This window comes from Mauremys reevesii, linkage group 9 (genome assembly GCF_016161935.1).
Source record: "Mauremys reevesii isolate NIE-2019 linkage group 9, ASM1616193v1, whole genome shotgun sequence".
Taxonomy (NCBI): Eukaryota; Metazoa; Chordata; order Testudines; family Geoemydidae; genus Mauremys; species Mauremys reevesii.
This window is the reverse complement of record NC_052631.1, coordinates 22467610-22488041: the sequence shown is the minus strand read 5'-3', so window position 1 is coordinate 22488041 and position 20432 is coordinate 22467610. Positions and strand designations below refer to the sequence as shown.

Below are 20432 nucleotides of genomic sequence, written 5' to 3'. Positions count from 1 at the left end.
AGATTTCCTTATCAAATGTGGAGATATAATGTTGCAATTCAGATTAAGATAATTTTCAGCAATATTGTCACTATTTGGACCTCATTGTAATGTTACTATTAAAGACAAGAGCCAAGTGCATTATTTTAAAATATTAATACATTATGCCTTTATATGGAGCTTTCATACTGAACTTTGAGTTTTTGGGAGGGTGGTATTGAGACCTTCTGGATTCCCTTCACAGTCCTCCTATTCTTCTCTCACTCCTTCTGCTTTGGATTTCTTGAAACACTTCTTACATTTAATGCCATTATCTCAGTCATTGTTTTATACAGTGCCTCACGGGCAGCGAGGTTGATTCTAGCTCAGGGGTGGGCAAACTACGGCCTGCGGGCCACATCCGGCCTGTGGGACCATCCTGCCCAGCCCCTGAGCTCCTGGCCCGGGAGGCTAGCCCCTGGCTCCTCTCCCGCAGCCTCAGCTCGCCCCACCACCAGCGCAGTGCTCTGGGCAGCGGGGCTGTGTGCTCCTGGGGCAGTACAGCTGCAGAGCCCGGCCTGACCCGGTGCTCTGAGCTGCATGGTGGTGGCGGTGGCATTGGCCCAGCTCCAGCCAGGCGGCATGGCTGTAGCGCCAGCCACCGGTGCTCCAGACAGCGCAGTAAGGGGGCAGAGAGCAAGGGGGGTTGGATAGAGGGCAGGAGAGTTTGGGGTGGTAGTCTGGGGTTGGGGGTGTGGATAGGGGTCGGGGCAGTCTGGGAAACAGGGTTGAATGGGGGCAGGAGTCCTGGGGAGACAGTCAGGAAGGGGGTGGGTTGGATGGGGCGGCAGGGGCAGTCAGGGGACAGGGAGAAGGGGTGGTTGGATGGGGCGGGGGCAGTCAGGGAATGGGGGTTGGATGGGGCGAGGGGCCAGGAACGGGGGTTGGATGGGGCAGGAGTCCCGGGGGGGGCAGATAGGAGTTGGGGGCTGGGCCACGACCCCCTCCCCTAACCGCCCCTCCATACAATTTACAAAACCCAATGCGGCCCTCAGGCCAAAAAGTTTGCCCGCCTCTGTTCTAGCTTATTTTTTTAATTGAAGTAGCTAATTTGGAGAGAGCCTGATACAATGATTCTAATGAAAAATTTAGGCTGAGTCTTGGCTTCAGTTGAAGCCATGTTGAAAGGATGATGATGCTCTAAAACAAACAGCTCTTTCCCTTTTTAAATTAAAATTACTTGTTGGGCACAGGCTGTCCTTTGGCACAATGTCTTGTAGCTGACCATAAGCTCATAACTCACTTCTAATACTAGATACTTTCTAGTATTTTTTTTAAAACAATAAAAGTATCAAATTCGAAGTTGAGAGGTACTATCTTCAGTGCTATTTTAATTAGTACAATTTTTAGGAAAGGGCCACTGATCTAGTGCAAAATGGGGCTGTGCAGTTCAAAAGCAATTTAGGAACCTGTAGTACAGTAGAATCTCAGAGTAACGAACTGAGCAATCAATCACAAGCCCCATTTGGAACTGGAAGTATGCAATCAGGCAGCAGCAGAGACCAAAAAAAAAAGCAGATATGGTACAGTACTGTGTTAAATGTAAACTACTAAAAAAATAAAGGGAAATGTAAAAAAAAGATTTGACAAGGTAAGGAAACTGTGCTTCTTTCATTTAAACTAGGGCCTGGTCTACAGTACGTGGTTATTTCAGAATTAGCCTAGTTAATATGAAATAAAACTGATTCCATCCACACGACCAAACTGTTTTTTTCAATTTAAAGAGCCCTTTAATCTGATTTCTGTACTCCACCTCAACAAGTGGAGAAGCGGTGCACCATACTGCACCGTCTGCTGAAAGCAGTATGGTGTCTGCACGCCAAAAAGGCGCAAAACCATTGTCTGCCATAGCTTTCTTGGAGGGAGGAGCGACTGACGACACACACCCAGAAACACCCGTGAGAATATTTTTGCCCCATCATGCACTGGGAGCTTAACACAGAATTCCAGTGGGCGGCGGGGACTGTGAGAACTGTGAATAGCTACCCACAGTGCACCGCTCCAACATTCGATGCTAGCCTCGGTACTGTGGACGCACTCGCCGAATTCACACACTTTAGTGGGGACACGCAAGACCGAATGTATAAAATCGCTTCTGAAAATTCGAATAGAATAATTTCAAAACAATTTTGTGCTGTAGATGTACCCTAAGATGGTTAAAAGCAGCATTTTTCTTCTGCATAGTAAAGTTTCAAAGCTGTATTAAGTCAACGTTCAGCTGTAAACTTTTGAAAGAACAACCATAATGTTTTGTTCAGAGTTACGAACATTTCAGAGTTAAGACCAGCCTTCGTTCCCGAGGTGTTTGTAACTCTGAGGTTCTACTGTATTTGCTTTTTAAAAGTGTTTAACATTAGAAAAAAGAATAAATATAATCAAACATTTTCTTGCAATTCTAGTGATATCTTTTTATTATGAATGCACTATGAACAAACATTTTATGATAGGAGGGTATATTCAAGGATATAACAGGATTTTTTTTTAAATAAAACTTTTAAATTTGATGTTTCTCCATTTTATAATTGCAATAAGACACCTGTTCAAATATTTTAGGCTGTTAAATTATTTGTCATTTAATGTTGTAAAGCGGGGAATAGTTCTGTGTTTTATTAACACCCTAGGAACATTGTTGAACAATTAGCTCAGAGGAGTCAAGAAACCTGGATTCTCTTTTAAACTTTGCTGACTCATTCTGTAACCCAGGCTAATCACTTAATCTTTCTGTTCTTTGTTTTCCTGGTCTGTAAAGTGGATATATTTAACTCTGTAAAATGCTCAGAGAGAGTCAAATGAAAAGTGCTTTTTTCATGCCAGGTCTTGTCATGTGAAAGCTGAGAAAAGAAATGATTCAAAACAGCCAATTAAAAGCTAATCACCACAGTTAATGAATAGGATCATGCAATATTTTTGTTGCTGCTGTACAGCCAGAGATTGAGTCAGAGGAAGCAAAAGTTAATGAAGAATTTCAGAAACTGAGCTCTGTCCATATTGCTGGTGGTGCTAGTATACAGAGGTAAATGCAACACAGCCATACTTCCTTTAGCTGTCTAAGGAAAGCAATAGATGTTTGCTAAAAGATAGATGACAAAACTAGAAAGGAAGTAAAGTTACAAGATTCTAAATGGGCATTAAAAAACGAAGAGTGAATTGGGCTGGTTTGCAGCAGCTCAGTGAACCAGTACAGTTCCCTTAATCTAAGCTTTTCTGGAACCTAAGCATTCATTTAAAAAATAAATAAAGGGTGGGGGGGGGGAGTAAAGTCTCTGTAGACTTTGTGGTTGCAGAGATTAACCTTTGAAATATGAACCATATGTAAGCCAGTTCTGATAAATTGGCCTGAGTCTACAGATATTCTGAAACAATAGTTCTGTAAAATGTGAAACTTCATCTTATTGGAGGTAATAATTAACATAGTTTGATTAAAATTCTCAGGAAAGAAGGCTTTATTGTGAAGGTCTTCATAATCTGAGTGGCATCTCATTGAGACATCATAATTATTTGAATTATTGTTGTGCCCAGGATCCCCAGTCATGGACCAGGACCACGTTGTGCTAGGCACTGTACACACAATCTCTGTCTGCTCCAAAATGTTTACAAACTAAGTGATTGGAGCATGACTTGAGAGAGCATCCTCGTTTATTTTCTAGTTTGAGCCTTGTCTAAAAACCATGAAGAATAATATAACTTTTAAAACTATAAATACCAGTCCGTGTCTCATAACAACATTGTGTGTACTTTAATATCATAATCTATTGTAGGTACATTGGGCTACTAACAATTTAATCTAGAAGATAAAACTTTTAATGAAGTACTGTTCAGTTGTCGTGTTTATCCATGATGCTTATCCCATCATGGAAGAAATACAATATAAGCTAGCTGTAATTTGTGTTTAAATACTGTCTTTCAATAATAGCTTCATAGTCCTGTTGGTGCTCTGCATGTGTCTGTGCTGCAGAGCTTTGAGAACCAGCTAAAAAGCAGCAAAAGTCCTCTCGTGTGTCTGGATGTTTGGGTCCAAGTTTATAAAAGGGCCAGGGGACTCAAATACCACAATTCATTTATTTTCGTAGTTACTTATTAAGCCTCCTAACACCCCTGTGAGGTGGTTAAGTGTTATCTTCTTTATACAGATAGTTCTTCTCAACCTCAGAGAAGTTACCCAAATGGTCATATGGCAAATTAATGACAAGAATGGAACTAATAACTTTTAATTTCCAGTCTAATATTCTAATCTCTAAATTACATCCCTTCTCTAAAATAAAAAAGTAGCAGTTTAATGCATGTAATCTCTCCTTTTGACTAGTCAGCTTCTTCTCCTACTCAGTGTTCACCTGACCAATTTATACCTTCACTGTGGTCTCTCACTACCACAACAGTGTCCCCAGGACTAATTCTCCCCTGCAAATTCCTGTGAAGAATACATATGAGATGTCAGCAAATTCTCCTATTTTACTTTCTTACTCTAATATTTTAAGCGTAAAATCGGAAGGTCTAATTCTCAAATTTACTTGATATCATCTGTATTAGTTTCAATATTTCAATAACACACTGTTGTCAGTATATATTTAACATGCTAACCATAGTTTTTTTGTAAATAACAGATGTATCTACATAAAATGTTTAATAGTAGTTGTAAACCACAGTTTTGAATATACTGATACTTCCGACCTACTGAGCTGAACCAATGGATCATGGAGATGTAGGAGTGTGAAGCATATTCTCTTACCTTTCTGACTGCTCCAGTAGGGCAGCTGGGATCCTGACTGTTGACTGTTTCTTGTTTGCTTTCCTATCTTTTGCCTCTGAGTTGCACGGTGTGAAAGAAGAGAAAGCGTAGTTGAACTCTTGCTGCCATGTGCAACTGAGTTCTTCATCTGAGCATCTGATAGTTTCCCGAAATCACTAAGAATCACCAGTATAAAACATTTAAAAGCAGATGAAGCAACATGGTTTCTCAGTCTATTCATGACATGTTCAAAAGTGTAATAAGACATGCTTTGGGCAATTTTGTGAGAGAGTTTGTCATATTTTCTTGGTGCTTCATGTATAACATTTCTGATATGTGACAAGTTTACAGCTGAGAAAAATCAAATTTATAAGGAATACTATGTGCCTTACTGTCATTGACTCTTCAGTATAATGTGGTATTTTAAATTATATTCCAAAGCAAGACAAGGCCATTGCAGAGAAGCTAAGTGAATTCTTTGCATTGGTATTCACTGCAGAGGATGTAAAAGGGATTCCCACACCTCAGCCATTCTTTCTAGGTGAAAAATCTGAGGAACTGCCCCGGACTGAGGTATCAATAGAGGACCAGGACAAGGAGTAGATGGTATTCACCCAAGAGTTCTGAAGGAACTCAAATATGAAATTGCCTACATAACTGTGGTATGTAACCTATTGCATAAATCAGTCTCTGTACCAGATGACTAGCGGATAGCTGATGTGACACTGGTTTCTGAAAAAGGCTCCAGAGTCCATTCTGGGAATTACAGGTGTTAAGCCTAACTTCAGTACCAGGCAAATTGGTTGAAACTATAGTCAAGAACAAAATTATCAGACACATAGATGAATACAGTATGTTGGGGAAGAGTAAACATGGCTTTTGTAAAGGGAAATCATGCCTCACCATTCTATTTGAATTCTTTGAGAGGGTCAACAAACATGAAATTCAGGAACCTGAATTGGTGGATTATTGATACAAAAGACAATAAATTGCTCCATTGACTAGTACTCAAAGGCCAATAGAAGATGATAAATTCCATTAAAATTCTGGAGAAGAAAACCAAAGCATCTTGAATAATGGCCTTTTTCAGTGTTTGGTGATTATTTAAAAAAAAAATTAAACAAAGCAGGAAGGAGAAGTTAATTAGTACATGTATAAACATAACTTTCCATATGGTCTTCACAAAAATTCTTCATGTAGGATACTTGTTTTACTAATGATGGTAAACAGACTATGGCTGTTTATATATGTCTTTGGAGGAATTACCAGTATATCCGGCATATTAAACTAACTGAAGGTAGTTTCTGTCAAAGTATCATAACCTAAGAAGTGGGACATTAAAGTATTCTATGCTGATAGATGAGTTACATTCAGATAGGAATATTCTATGTTAGAACTATAATGAAATATTTTCAAATTAAAATCACTGTTCTTTTTTTAATCCTTAGTTGATATATATAGGCATGATTTGTAAGACTTAAATGTTGTGATAAATATATTGAAAAATATCATCAAGTTATATAACATTTCTATTATGGACACACTTGAAAGATGACACTCACGATCATGTTTAAATTGACAAGACTATTGAAATAAAACATGGAAAATATATCTTGGCATAAGGGACAGAAAGCCCAGGTAGCTGTGAAAAGGGGAAACACTTGGTATACCTTTTGCAGCTTCCCCACTTTTTCTAAACATCTGTGCCTTGACATCAGGGAGACCTGCAGCATTAAAAGTATCCATGTTCATGCGAACCATACTGACATTAGCTACCTATGATAGCAATATCACTAACTCTTGCTTAGAAAGACTGAGGATCTTGTGGACCAAACCCCATTAGTCTATGATGGTTGAGTTGATCAACTTTAACTGCCTTTACAACTTTTTCCTTTCCTGTTTATACACTTCTTGTCTTGTATTGCTTTCTTCCTGCCCCTCAACTCTGCAAACAATGATAGTCTCAACTGCCTGCTTTGCCCACAAGTGTCTTAACACTTTGTTCCATGCCATTCCTTACACATGGGCTGTCATTGTGAACTTATCTGTAAGGCTACTAACCTCTTCTCCTTTGAATCCTTTCCCAAGACTCAACTCTGCCATAATGCCTACAAAAAATCTGGCAACAAAAGATGGTGGGAAATTGTGGGAGGGACAAGTTAGCCACCCATATGAACCAGTGTGGGAATCTGATATTGAACCTTGAGAGCTATCATTGCTACACATGGACACTGCAACAGTGCAGTGGACTTCACCACCACATGCCTTGCTCCATTATTGTGCTCCTGCATTCTTGTGGTATGATGCTGCAATGATTATGTTCAACTTTCAGCTCACCCAAGGCGTTCCACTTAGTGCTGTGGGGGAAGAGGCTGGTGCTAAAGTTGGCACTATCAATCAATGAAGTTTCCTGCTTCAGACTGTGGTACTATACAAACTGGTGCCAAAGTGAGCAGATCCCTTTATTTGAGGCATCGAGACCTGAGTGGAACTTTTCTGGCCCTGATAGAAGTGAAGTAATTCGGGGTGGCTGGCAGGTAACAGGTTCCTATTGCATAGTGATCTCTCCTAACTCACAAAAAATATATCCAACCAGTTCTGTTGCATGAGCAGTGTTTGGGGAGAGTGGCTGACATGGGTGGAAATCATTTTTGGAGTCCTTGAGTCTTAATGGAGAGGCTGCAGTGGGAAGGTGTAGTGGTAGCCTCCTTTGTTGCTGGCTGTTTGGTGGAGGCAGTGGATGTTCTTGTATGGCCATCAAAGCTTGGTGAGATGGTCATTCACACCAATCAGTACGTGAAAAGACCTATGGAGACACTGTGACTCCAGATAGTGGCACCTCTCCTTGCTGTAGATAATGGATGTACCATTAGTATGAAGAAAACATTTTACAAATAAATTAGAAGTAAGAAGAAGATGAAGAACAGGATAGGCCCAGCACTCAGTGAGGAGGGAAAGACGATACCAAGCTGGGAGGGGTTTTGCAAGAGCTTTGGAGGACAGGATTAGTAATCAAAATTATCAAGAAGGACAAATGCAAAGTATTACACTTAGGAAGGAATAATCAATTGCACAAACACAAAATGGGAAATTACTGCAATAGTCCTTCTAAGGCAGTCAAGGATTTTGGGATGCTAGTGGATCACAAACTGAATAGGAGTCAACAATGTAATACTGTTGCAAAGAAAGTGAATATCATTCTGGGATATATTAGCAGGAGCGTTGTAAACAACACATGACCAGTAATTCTTTCGCTTTACTCAGTACTGAAAAGGCCTCAACTGGAGTATTGTGTCCAGTTCTGGGCATCATACTTCAGGAAAGATGTGGACAAATTGGAGAAAATCCAGAGAAGAGCAACAAAAATTATTAAAGGTCTAGAAAACATCACCTAGGAGGAGAGGTTGAAAAAATTGGATTTGTTTAGCCTGGAGAAGAGAAGGGTGATCGGGGACATAACTGTCTTCAAGTATGTAAAAGGTTGTTATAAAGAGAATGGTGATGAATTGTTCTCCTTAACCACTGAGGACAGGACAAGAAGTAATAAGCTTAAATTGCAGCAAGGGGGATTTATGTTAGACATTAGGAAAAGCTTCCTAACCTTCGTGGTAGTTAAGCACTGGAACAAATTACCTAGGGAGGCTGTGGAATCTCGATCATTAGAGGTTTTTAAGAACAGGTTAGACAAAAACCTATCAGGGATGGTCTAGATAATACTGAATCCTGCCTTGGTGCAGGGGGCTGACCTAGATGACCTCTTGAAGGCCCTTCCAGTCCCACATTTCTGATTATATGAATTTGGTTTAATACAATAGGTGTTGGAAATAGGAAAGTCTCCCCTAATTATGATGCTGTACAAACTCTTCAATAGCCCATTTGGGTGAAGATACAAAGGCCTGGTCTACACTACGCGTTTAAACCGGTTTTAGGAGCGTTAAACCGATTTAACGCCACACCCGTCCACACTAAGAGGCCCTTTATATCGATATAAAGGGCTCTTTAAACCGGTTTCTGTACTCCTCCCCAACGAGAGGAGTAGCGCTAATATCAGTATTACCATATCGGATTAGGGTTAGTGTGGCTGCAAATCGATGGTATTGGCCTCTGGGCGGTATCCCACAGTGCACCACTGACCGCTCTGGACAGCAGTCAGAACTCAGATGCAGTGGCCAGGTAGACAGGAAAAGCCCCGCGAACTTTTGAATATCATTTCCTGTTTGCCCAGAGTGGAGCTCCGATCAGCACGGGTGGCGATGCAGTCCGAAATCAAAATCCAAAAAGAGCTGCAGCATGGACCGTACGGATGTGATCGGTGTATGGGCAGGCAAATCTGTTCTATCAGAGCTCCGTTACAGAAGATGAAATTCCAAAGCATTTTTAAAAAATCTCCAGACAGAGGCCACAGCAGGGACTCAGCACGCTGCTGCGTGACAAACGTAACGGAAAGCCAAAGAATCAAATGGACGCTCATGGAGGAAGGGAGGGGGGACTGAGGACTCAAGCTATCCCACAGTTCCTGCAGTCTCCGAAAAGCATTTGCATTCTTGGGTGAGCTCCCAATGCCTGTAGTGTCAAACACATTGTCCGCGGTGGTTCAGGGCATAGCTCGTCAATTTACCCCCCTCACCCACCCCCAGAAGTAAAAGGGGAAAAAATCCTCTCTTGACTCTTTTAAATGTCACCCTATGTTTACTGAATGCTGCTGATAGACGCGATGCTGCAGCAGTCAATGGCAGCATCCTCGCCCCCCCTCATGGGTGGCTGATGGTACAATATGGCTGATATCCATCATCGTCATCAGCCTTGTGGCAGATGGTGCAATACAAAAGGACTGGTATCCGTCCTCATCATCAGCCCGTGAGTGCTCCTGGCTGGCCTCCGGTGAGGTCGGCTGCGGGCTCCTGGGTAAAAAACTCCTGATCATTCCCAGTAGATGGTACAGAATGGCTGGTAACCATCTTCATCATAGCAACAGGGGGCTGAACTCCATCAGCCCCCGCCTTTCATGTGTAAAGAAAAGATTCTGTTCTGCCTGGACTATCATAGCAGCGGGATGCTGGGCTCCTCTCCCCCACACTGCTTAATGTCCTGTCTGGACTATCAAAGCAGCTGGAGGCTGTGTTCCCCTCATTTTATCTCACTAACAAGTCACTGTTTCTTATTCCTGCATTCTTTATTACTTCATCACACAAATGGGGGACACTGCAACAGTAGCCCAGGAAGGCTGGGGGAGGAGGGAATCAACAGATGGGGTTGTTGCAGGGGCACCCCTTGTGAATGGCATACAGCTCATCATTTCTGCAGGATCTGACACGGAGCGGCTGTGCTCTCTGGTTCTCTGATACACCGGTTCTCTAGTACACTTGCCCCATATTCTAGGCAGGACTGATTCTATTTTTAGATACCATAAAGGAGGGATTGACTTGGGGAGTCATTCCCATTTTTGTCTTTTGCGCCCCTGGCCGATCTCAGCCGGGGCACCTATGACAGCAGCAGATGGTACAGCACAAAAGGACTGGTAACCGTCATCTCATTGCCAAATTAAAAATGGCATGGTAGATGGTACAGAACGGCTGATAACCATCTCTGCTATCATGCAAAAGCAAATGAATGCTGCTGTGTAACGCTGCTGAATCGCCTCTGTCAGCGGCATCTAGTACATATACGGTGACAGTGACAAGAGGCAAAACAGGCTCCATGGTTGCCATGCTATGGCGTCTGCCAGGGCAATCCAGGGAAAAAGGGCGCAAAATGATTGTCTGCCGTTGCTTTCCCAGAGGAAGGAATGACTGACGACATTTACCCAGAACCACCCGCGACAATGATTTTTGCCCCATCGGGCACTGGGATCTCAACCCAGAATTCCAAGGGGCGGGGGAGACTGCGGGAACTATGGGATAGCTACGGAATAGCTACCCACAGTGCAATGCTCCAGAAATCGATGCTAGCCTCGGACCGTGGACGCACACCACCGATTTAATGTTCTTAGTGTGGCCGCGTGCACTCGATTTTATACAATCTGTTTTACTAAACCGGTTTATGTAAAATCGGAATAATCCCGTAGTGTAGACATACCCAAATATATCTAGTACATTAACACATAACAGTGTAGTACAGAAGAGCAAAAGTGTATCTCACATGAACCCAGGCTGTGCTATACCAAAGTACATGAAAGGTGTCCTCTTTTGGCAGTTATTTTTACCTAACCTTAAATTGTGAAAACCACATCCCCCCATTTTGGGACTTAGCCAGTTGTGCAAATTTATTTGGGGAGGAAAAAAAATCCTTTTCCTTTCTTTCCTCGGCTGGCGATGTGTTTATCCTGAATTTTTTGTAATAATTACTGTAATGTACATTGTGAGAGGAAAATTGAAAAGATAGCTATTATCATAAATCCTAATTTTTTTTTTGTTGCTAGCGAGACTAAAGGTCAACAATAACATTACTATAGTAGTACAAACTTTAAATTTTGTACTGTAATTACCATGGCCATTTTAGGTTTGTGGAAACAAATTGCAAAGTTACACCCTAACAATATTGGATATATCATATTGTAAGACATGACGGTCTTTTCTTATCTGAGCCTTTACTTATTTCACGTATTTTTGATCTTACTCATTAATGCAATGTTATTGAAAAATGCTGTATGCTTAATAAGATCCAGCCTTTACATTATTGTAGTAGAAGAGAAACTGTTCTTTACCATTACATACCAGAAGGCCTAATGTGGTGACAAAAGGTGAATTGAAAAGATAAAATGAAAACTATTTGAATCTGAACGTAATGCCCCGATGAACTAGATTTTGTGTGTGTGTAGGGGGGCATTTATCACAGAAATCAGTTTTCTTTATTTTTTACCTTTTGAAGTCCCATGCTGCTTTTGGTTTTCTGAAGATTAGACGCCACTATTCTGTGATGTCACTGACACTGTTGGTTGCAAAGATTCTTCTGTTATCTGAGAGTAATGCAGTTGGGACTACCTTCTGAACCAGGAATTGCTACAGCATTTTAAAAAGGGGTTGAAAACCATTTTTTAAAAAGCAAAGCAATTTCTGTGCTCAGGACTGCCATCCCTACCCCACAGAGTATGGTTAGTAGGGGTCAGACAAAACAAAATCTGTGACATATTACCCTCCACAAAATCTGCATGACTAATAAGGAAGAAACCAAGAAAGGGCAAACTTAGGCTGAGCATCAGAAAAATCTTAATAGAGGTACTTATCCTTGGAATAGCTTTCATAGACAGCTATTGGAATCATGCAGCCTGAACTTGCAAACTTAGACTGGCCAAAACAATAACATATTGTAGGGGACAGTCCTACAGAGACAGAGAGATGGGGTGGATGACTTAATCCATTGGTGGTCCATGGAGCTAGATCTGTCCCTTTGAATTCCTTTTGAATCGTGTGTGCATTTTCAAGCCATGACACTTCTTACTATTATAGTCTAGACTAGGAATCTCTCAATGTTTCCAGAGGCTTTTTGACATGCTATAGAAAAAGAGCACCTTCTGAACCTTGGGTAACAGCTTAATGATAAATGTGTCTTTTGTGTAAATTGAACTGTGATCAGAATTGCGGGTGGCACCAAAATTAGAGGGGTAGCAAGTACATGGGACACAATAAAATTATTAGGTCCCCTGGAATGATTAGCAGAGTGGTTGCCACTGGCAACGGAAGGACATTTGGCCCCTTTGATATGAAAGAAGGCCTATGGAGAGGAACTAAACAGAACAGACACACAGTGAGGTTTTTTACCCACGAAAGTTTATGCCCAAATAGATCTGTTAGTCTTTAAGGTGCCACCGGACTCCTTGTTGTTTTTGCGGATACAGACTAACTTGGCTACTCCCTGATACTTGACAAAATGGGGTATCTAACCACAAGCCATACCAGTCATATTAAAGTACATTTTTCATTGTGTCCTAATGCTACTTTCTCATGTAACCAGGCACTAGAGTTGCCACACAGAACGGGTGAATTTGGGTCTGGGAGGTTGAAAAGGAGTGATACATGAGCACCTCAGTATTTAGACTCATTAGCTCAGTCTTTTCTAAGGCCACGTCTATACTTACCGTCCGGGTCGACGCGACGAGTTCGACTTCTCGGAGTTCGAACTATCGCGTCTGATCTAGACGCGATAGTTCGAACCCCGGAAGCGCTAGTTCGAACTCCGGTACTCCACCGTGGCAGGAGGAGTTGCCGGAGTCGACCTTGGAGCCGTGGAGTTCGCTTCCGCGGCGTCTGGACGGGTAAGTTATTCGAACTAGGGTAGTTCGAATTCAGCTACGTTATTCACGTAGCTGAATTCGCGTACCCTAGTTCGAATTAGGGGCTGTGTGTAGACCAGGGCTATGAATAACTTCTTTGGTTCTGTCCTACCACATTTTCATACTCTCACCCAGATATTGAGAATTTAGCTCAGAACTGATTTTTAGCTTCCACATTACCATTAAGATTATGGGAATTGTTGATGCAATGACAATAATCCGCTATTGGGAATGTAAGTACAGGAGTAAATTAAGTGGTGTGTAATGGTTTCTACCAATCTTAAATTTAGTGTGTGTTTGTATATGAAATAATACATAACGTGCAAATGTATACAAAGAGTTGTTTTAATGATACTACAGTTTATTGTAAATCTTATCTTTCTTTTCAGTCTCTTGCTGAACAGGCCAAAGCTAGATTGCAGTTGGTTCTTGAAGCGGCTGGTAAGTGATACTACATAAATATGTAATAGAAAGTAATAATTCTACTGCATTGTTTATAATGTCACTAAATTGAAACCTGTGTCCCAGCTGATTTTGACCCCCTCACTTTGGCAAACATTGAATCTTTTCCCCACCCTTCTCCCACTTACATTTCTAATTAGACCAACACAATGTGGCTGTTCTCATTTGTATACTATCGTCGACAGCGTCTAAATTGTTCTGGGACATGGAAATAAGTGTGTGGTATTTATCTGCTGCAGAAGAACTAGCATGTGAATTTCAAATGTTTTTGCTGTCATGGTTCTGGTTTTTGTTTGTTTTATGAGTTGCAAAAAAAGTGTGTGTGGTGGGGGATTCTGTAAAAACCTTCTTTAAAGAGGTGCAGATTCTTGGCCTACTACATTTCTGTGCCCTGTTAAAGGTTCTCTTACTTTCTGCAGTATCACATTGTCCCAGGCATGCAAGAAGAAAGATAAGACACAAGGAATGAGGTTTGTTTAAGCCACAGCTTTATTAACTGATCTGTGAGCTATCTGGCAATAACTTGTACAGTGCAATCTGTTGAATGTGGTGGAGGACTGCTGTCATCCCTCCACACCTGGTCCTATTACAGTAACTCCTACAGCCCTTCTCATGTATGAGGGTTAAGGGGCTGAGGAAAAGGGGTTGTCTCCTCACTGTACCAAACATTAGGTGTACCAAGTTCTCCAGCTGCTTTGGAGGATGCCCTCCCCCCAAGTCCGCTTCCAGTTCTGGCTTATCAGGGAACTATACCCCTATTGAATGAGTATCTGTGTTGGACACCTGCCATCAGAGGCACCAGCAGTTAGCGTGGCTGACTTTGCCCCAGCCCTGCCAGATTCCCAGATTGTTAACCATTCCGTTAGAAAGGTGTATTATTCTTCCTTGAATAACTCTGGTGCTGGTTATACAATTTTGCGATGGGCAGTCACCAACATTTCTGACTCCCATAATTTAGCCACTTGTCAATTTACCCCTCTCATGGCCTTGTCCACCTGTGAAATCCTTGCAGCTCCCCTGCCAAACCCTCTGCTGTGGCATCTCATGCCAATTATAGTTACCCTGACTCGACTCCTAAACTTTGTCCTATCCCTTTACTGAATCTCCAGATGGTTTCCCCCTAGCTGCACACTGATCCATTCACGTGGCCCCTCTCTGACCAATGAACATATAAGAGGGCATCCGCTGACCTCAGAATGTGTTCCTCCAACCAACTCAGAGCTGCTGCTGATCCAGCACGTAATGGCTCCCAGACCATTGAAAAGGGGCTTATATGTCCTCCTCCTGTTGCTCAGAAGACAATGGGCTTCTACAGAGCTCCTGACTCCCCAGCTACACACCTACCTCTCCATCCCGACCACAAGAAGCTGGCTCTTGTGAGGGGGAAAAAGACAGGAACCCCCTGCTGCTTCTGAGACTGTGGGGATGCATTTCTCAATGCTATTTTAATACCTGGGAAATGTTACTTTTGCCTACTGGTTTTGCCCTTTTATGCTTGGCAAATATGGCCGTATATTTCTTCTGTTCAAAAATCAACATGGCTACCTCTACTAAGAATTAAAATTGTACTTACTGTCTTGGATTAGGAGGGATGACAAAGGCAAGAGGTGTCAGCAGTTGATTGGTTAGTTCTGTGGATGGGAATTCCTGAGGGTAGTAGTCAGAGCACTGGGGGTTGTGTGATGGCTCTACGCTTGTAAAGACTATACAGTCATTATGCAGATCAGTCCTTCCTAGTCAATAATAGCACAGAAAAGTGCATGAACAGTCCTGAGACTGTTTCTGTACAGTACCCCAGTGCTCTGACTCAGGCAATTCCATTTCAGTATCCTCATGGACATGCAGGACTTTGGACATGTGTGAAACAATTAGAACACACACCTTAGAGAATATTAAATTGTTAATTAGTGAATATTTTAAATACTACATCTATGGGTAAGAACCCATTTTACTTGGGTATAAATTCAGGTGGTGAACAGTATAAGGGGTCCAGTTATGGTGTTGCAACCTGAAAATTAAGAGTTCTCGGTGAAGCTTTGTAAGCTGCTCTCTAGCATAATTATAAACAATGCAACTATAGCTAGATTTAATAAGATATCTTATTTCCATTAAATCAACAAAAGATATCAATGATTTTGTAGTACAGATGCAAATAAAATAGAAGAAATATGTAAACCTTAGTAAGTATGCACAAATTACTCTGCTTTGAAATATTTGTTTTGTGTTCCATTTTGTTTTTAGCACAAGTATATACTTTTGTTAAAAGCATAAGATCAAATTTTCAAAGTGGCAACTGGATTTAGGTTCCCCAATTTTTCGGTGCCCAACTCAATACCTGTGTTCTGACTGTCAGACATGCTGCTCACCTGCAACTGTACTTCTATAAAATAAGTACTAGGTGTCTGAAGTTGGGTATCCAGAGCCAGAGGCTAGTTTGGAAATTTTTTGCCTAAGATCTTGTTTTATATTGCAGAAGAGTGTTGGTGAATATTTTCATTGGCATTTGTTTAATAATTTCAATGAATTGAATGTTGTTCAGAGGTGTTTTCCTTGATTGCTTCAGCATTTGTGTAGTGTACTCAAAAAGGGCTAGAAGATTCATATGTAATCATATTTGCAATTTTACTGCAGTCCTACTTAGTCCTTAGACCTTACACTTGTTGTTTTTTTCTATATACAACTTTTTGTTGTTTTTAGTGCACAAAAATAGGAGAACTTTCAGAATTTCTTACAAATGTTATCAGTAAGTATGCATGCTGTGCAATAATTTCAGGTCTTCAATTTTAATTTGTATTCTCTTATCTGTTTCATAGATTTAATTGTAAAATATACTTTACAAGTAATCAGTCTTTTTTCTTCTTCCTTTTGGGGTGCTTTTTTCCTAAAGGGAAGTACTACTTTTGATATTTCCAGCAAATATTCACATTTTTCAATAATGCAACTAGCATCTTATATTTCATAGTTTCAAATGTATGCATTATTCTCCATATCTTTTAATATGTCTTTGAAGCATATAATTATAAAATAGATGTGACAGCACAGACCTCAAAAAGTGCAATTTGTTTATACTACTCACAGCTGTCACACCTCATTTTTTAATTTAACACCTTGAAAATGTATTAACAATACCATGAGTTGTATATCATCATGACCTGGGTCCTGTGGATTTCAAGAGACATTTAAAATGGTTGTGACACTTTATAATTTTAAAAATTCACAGCTGGACACTGAAGTTTAAATTGGAGGTGCAAATTGCTTATGGATGACTTGAGAGAGGTTTAATGTATTTGTTTATCTTAAAATTTGAAATGTAGGGAAAATCCCTTTTCCTGTCCATATTTTAATGCTGAAAATGGAAAATCATAAAAACCTATAAAACTATAAAATCCTGCTCTGTTGTTTGTACTTGGTCAATTAAGAATGAAGTTGACAACATTGTTGTGAGAAGGGTGTGGAGAAAGGCTAATGACTTTTTCATTCATTCATTTTTTTGGTTTAAAGCAAAATGAGAACTTTTTACCGTTATATCATTTATATAAAGTCCTTCTGTGCCAGAATTTTACCAAGCAATATTTTTCAGTACAACTATTATAGCCTTCATTGCTGTAATGTGATACTCTGTTTTGAGAGAGCTATTTTCAATACTGAAAATACAACTAGTTCAACTTTTTAGAATAATAACCTGGGGGCCAGGTACTAGTCCAGGTTTCAACAGTACTTGTTTGTTGCAGTATTACTGTAGTTTGACAACAGTAACTATAAACACACATCACTTTTTATAAATTATCTAGCTTTGTAATATTTATAGTGCATTGAAAACTGTCCATGGATTTTTTTTTAAATAGACTGAACATTGTTGCCTTTTCAAGGATTTGACAATCCATGTGTTTGCCAAAGTTGTTCAACAACAGTTATTTCAGTATAATGTCAATACTTATAGTAGGCTATATCTGAATATGGTGTAGCTTTAAAACTTAAGTTTGGTGACAATAAACAAAAATGATTTTGCCTTTTATACACTACAGTAAATCCTCACTTAATGTTGTAGTTATGTTCTTGAAAAATGTGACTTTAAGCAAAAAGATGTTAAGTGAATCCAATTTCCCCATAAGAATTAATGTAAATAGGGGGGTTAGGTTCCAGGGAAAAAATTTTTGCCAGACAAAAGACATTATATACATATAGAATATATGTTTTAAACAATTTTAAACATCAGCAATGATGATTGTGAAGCTTGGTTGAGGTGGTGGAGTCAGAGGGTGAAAAAAGTGTGGATCATTCAGCTGCTGCTCTTGCTGTTCTTTTCAAACTGCCTCCAGCTCTACCCCAGGTCCTCCCCCACTCGACCCCCTGCCCCCGAGCCTGCTGCATCCTTGCTCCTCCCCCTCCCACTCCAGAGCCTCCTGAATGCCGCAAAACAGTTGATTACTGCGGGCAGGAGGCGCGTAGAGGGAGAGAGGAGTTGCTGATCCAGCTGCCGGCGGGCAGGAGACGCTGAGGGGGGCGTGGAGGGGAGCTGATAGAGGGGCTGCCGGTCCACCCTGGTTCCAAGCCCCACAGCCAAACAACGTTATAAGCAAATATTGCACAACTTTTAAATAAGTATGTTCTCTAATAGATCAGCAAAGTAACAACGTTAACTGGGACGACGTTAAGTGAGGAGTTATTGTATATAGATATTCCAGATCAGTTTGGATTCTTCAGAAAAATTCATTTCTTTATTATATTTACCTTCTTTCTGCTAACCCATAGACTTACTGATTTAACCACTGTGAACATTCTGTATAATGTAATGTATATACTTATCAGCATCAACAGTACAATAATATGTTAAGCTACAAATTTAACCAGAAAGATTGAATTAGAACATAGTGTATATTTGCAGCTAAGTTGAGCTAGTGTTGCCATTGCATTTTATTTCATTCTGAGAAAAAGAAATGGCTTCCAGTTAATAAAGTTGGCATTTAAGCTGTCCCACTTGAGCTTTTGAGGTTAATCCCTCATCAGGGTTATTTTCACTAAAAATTAAATTATACTAGAACATGATCTTGAGGACTTAGGTGTACATACATATTAAACACAAAGTTGCAGTGGTGATAGCAGTGCTGACCGACTACCAGCTGAGAAGATGTTAAGCTCTGCATGCCCTTGTCTACACTAACTGCAGTCTTGGTTAACATAACCCCTCATGGTCATGTTCTGCTATAGCCCAATTTTCTAGTGAAGACAAGCCCAGTGAGGTGGATGACCTGGAGGAGGAGTGAGTTTTCACTTTTATTATTGCTACTTGGAGAGTTGTTTCTCCAAATCTAGATTAATAGAACAGCAACACATCTGCTTGCTTTGGGATGGCTGTATTGTTTTAATGGAAAAAGACATATGTAATTTTTATGAACGTTTAAAATTAGCAAAGTATTGAAGAAAGCAAAGAAATTGCAGAGACTCTAAAATTGTTGAATCAATGATTATTTATGCAACATACCATAAATATCTCTTTTGAGGAGTTCCAGATTCATTTAGGCATTTCAGTAACAGCCCTTTTGCCTGAAGGCAAGGCTGAGAAGATGAGAATCTTCACAATGAGATCTCATTAACAATTTAGAAATGACAACTGCTGACCATGTTCAGGAGTAATTTTTAATTGTTTATACCTTTTTGTTTTAACACTTACCTCTAAACCAAGGAAATGGAATAGATATCAATGAGGGCTGTTCCGTACCAAGTTTAAAATTTCAGTGCTTTTTTCTTTTCTGAAGCTTGATACGGAAAAGTGTGCGTGTGTGTGAACACACACACACACACACAAATATTTGCAAAGGGAAAAGGGTTTTTTTCAAAGTTCAAAATTTCTAAAAAGATTTTGCTCAAAAAACAAAAAAGAGAGAGAAATTAGCTTTGGGCGTAGGCCAAACATAGAAAATTTCAACCCAAAAGGTGAATATTATTTTGTAAAGTTTGAGTGTGAAAATGGGGATTGTAATAGACACTGTTTTGCTGTGTCTCTCGCTCTTTTTTTTTTTAAACTGTAATGGGTGCTGATTATGCCTAACCTATAGTTCTTTAGCTGTATTTTATTTTTGTCAACCTGAGTTTCCAGAAAAGATCAGAGTTAGGCTAGTAAAAATGGATTTAATGCTAAATTCATGCCAATTACTAGAAAGACACAACTGTGTTCTAATTAACTACAGACAATAATCCGTAGAGGCATTTTCACACGAGAGGGGACTTCAAACAGAACATTCCATACAAAAAGTTTACATCGCCTCTAATGTACCATATTCCTTTTTCTTTTGTTTTAGGTACAGTATTTGTGTTTAAGACTTTTTCTTTTCACAATCTGGAGGATTTTACTTGATCCTTCATTGAAGTCATAATATTTTGTTTGGCATGGAAAATTGTAATGTACAAGTTTAGAAATGTGACATCCCGTGGAATTAAACAGGAGAAGGAAGCTGATATGTTGAAATACAATAATATTTAGTATTTATAGCATATAAGGCTTGAAAGCTCTTTACAAATGTTAATGATTTATAATCCCATACAAATGATAGGGCCAAAATTTACCAACTTTGATGCCTAAGGTAAGCTGCATACAATAATAATTTGTGGGGTTTTTTTTAAGAACTACAGAGCACTCATAGGACCCGTTCACCATGCACAACTTCAGTGGGAATTGTAGGTGCTCAGAATTTCTAAAAAATCCATCTTTAGTGCCTAACTTTAGTGCCTAACTTTGATTTATATCCTTTAAAGTAAAAATGTAGTAAAAGGGGGATGAAAAGAGATGGAGTTACTTTTCACTGATATTTAAAAGTTTTTTTCTGACTTCCAGTTATTGCCACGTGCGGGTTGTCTGGCTAAATGTTTAATAATTACCTACATTAGCTATAACATTCATTTTTAAAACCTTTGTAGTAAGATATCGCCCCCAAGAAGCCTTTGTATTCTTAAATTGTG

At 40.0% G+C, this 20432-nt stretch overlaps 1 protein-coding gene across 3 annotated transcripts in view; it reads left to right on the top strand.

Annotated features, from left to right (window-relative positions):
* RSRC1 (arginine and serine rich coiled-coil 1) overlaps window positions 1-20432 on the top strand; it is a 365671-nt gene that overhangs the window by 183374 nt on the left and 161865 nt on the right. For all 3 annotated transcript variants that reach the window (XM_039488069.1, XM_039488067.1, XM_039488068.1), the window contains one exon: window positions 13403-13454. In XM_039488069.1, coding sequence (XP_039344003.1) covers window positions 13403-13454 — 52 coding nt within the window. The remainder of the gene's footprint in view (window positions 1-13402; window positions 13455-20432) is intronic.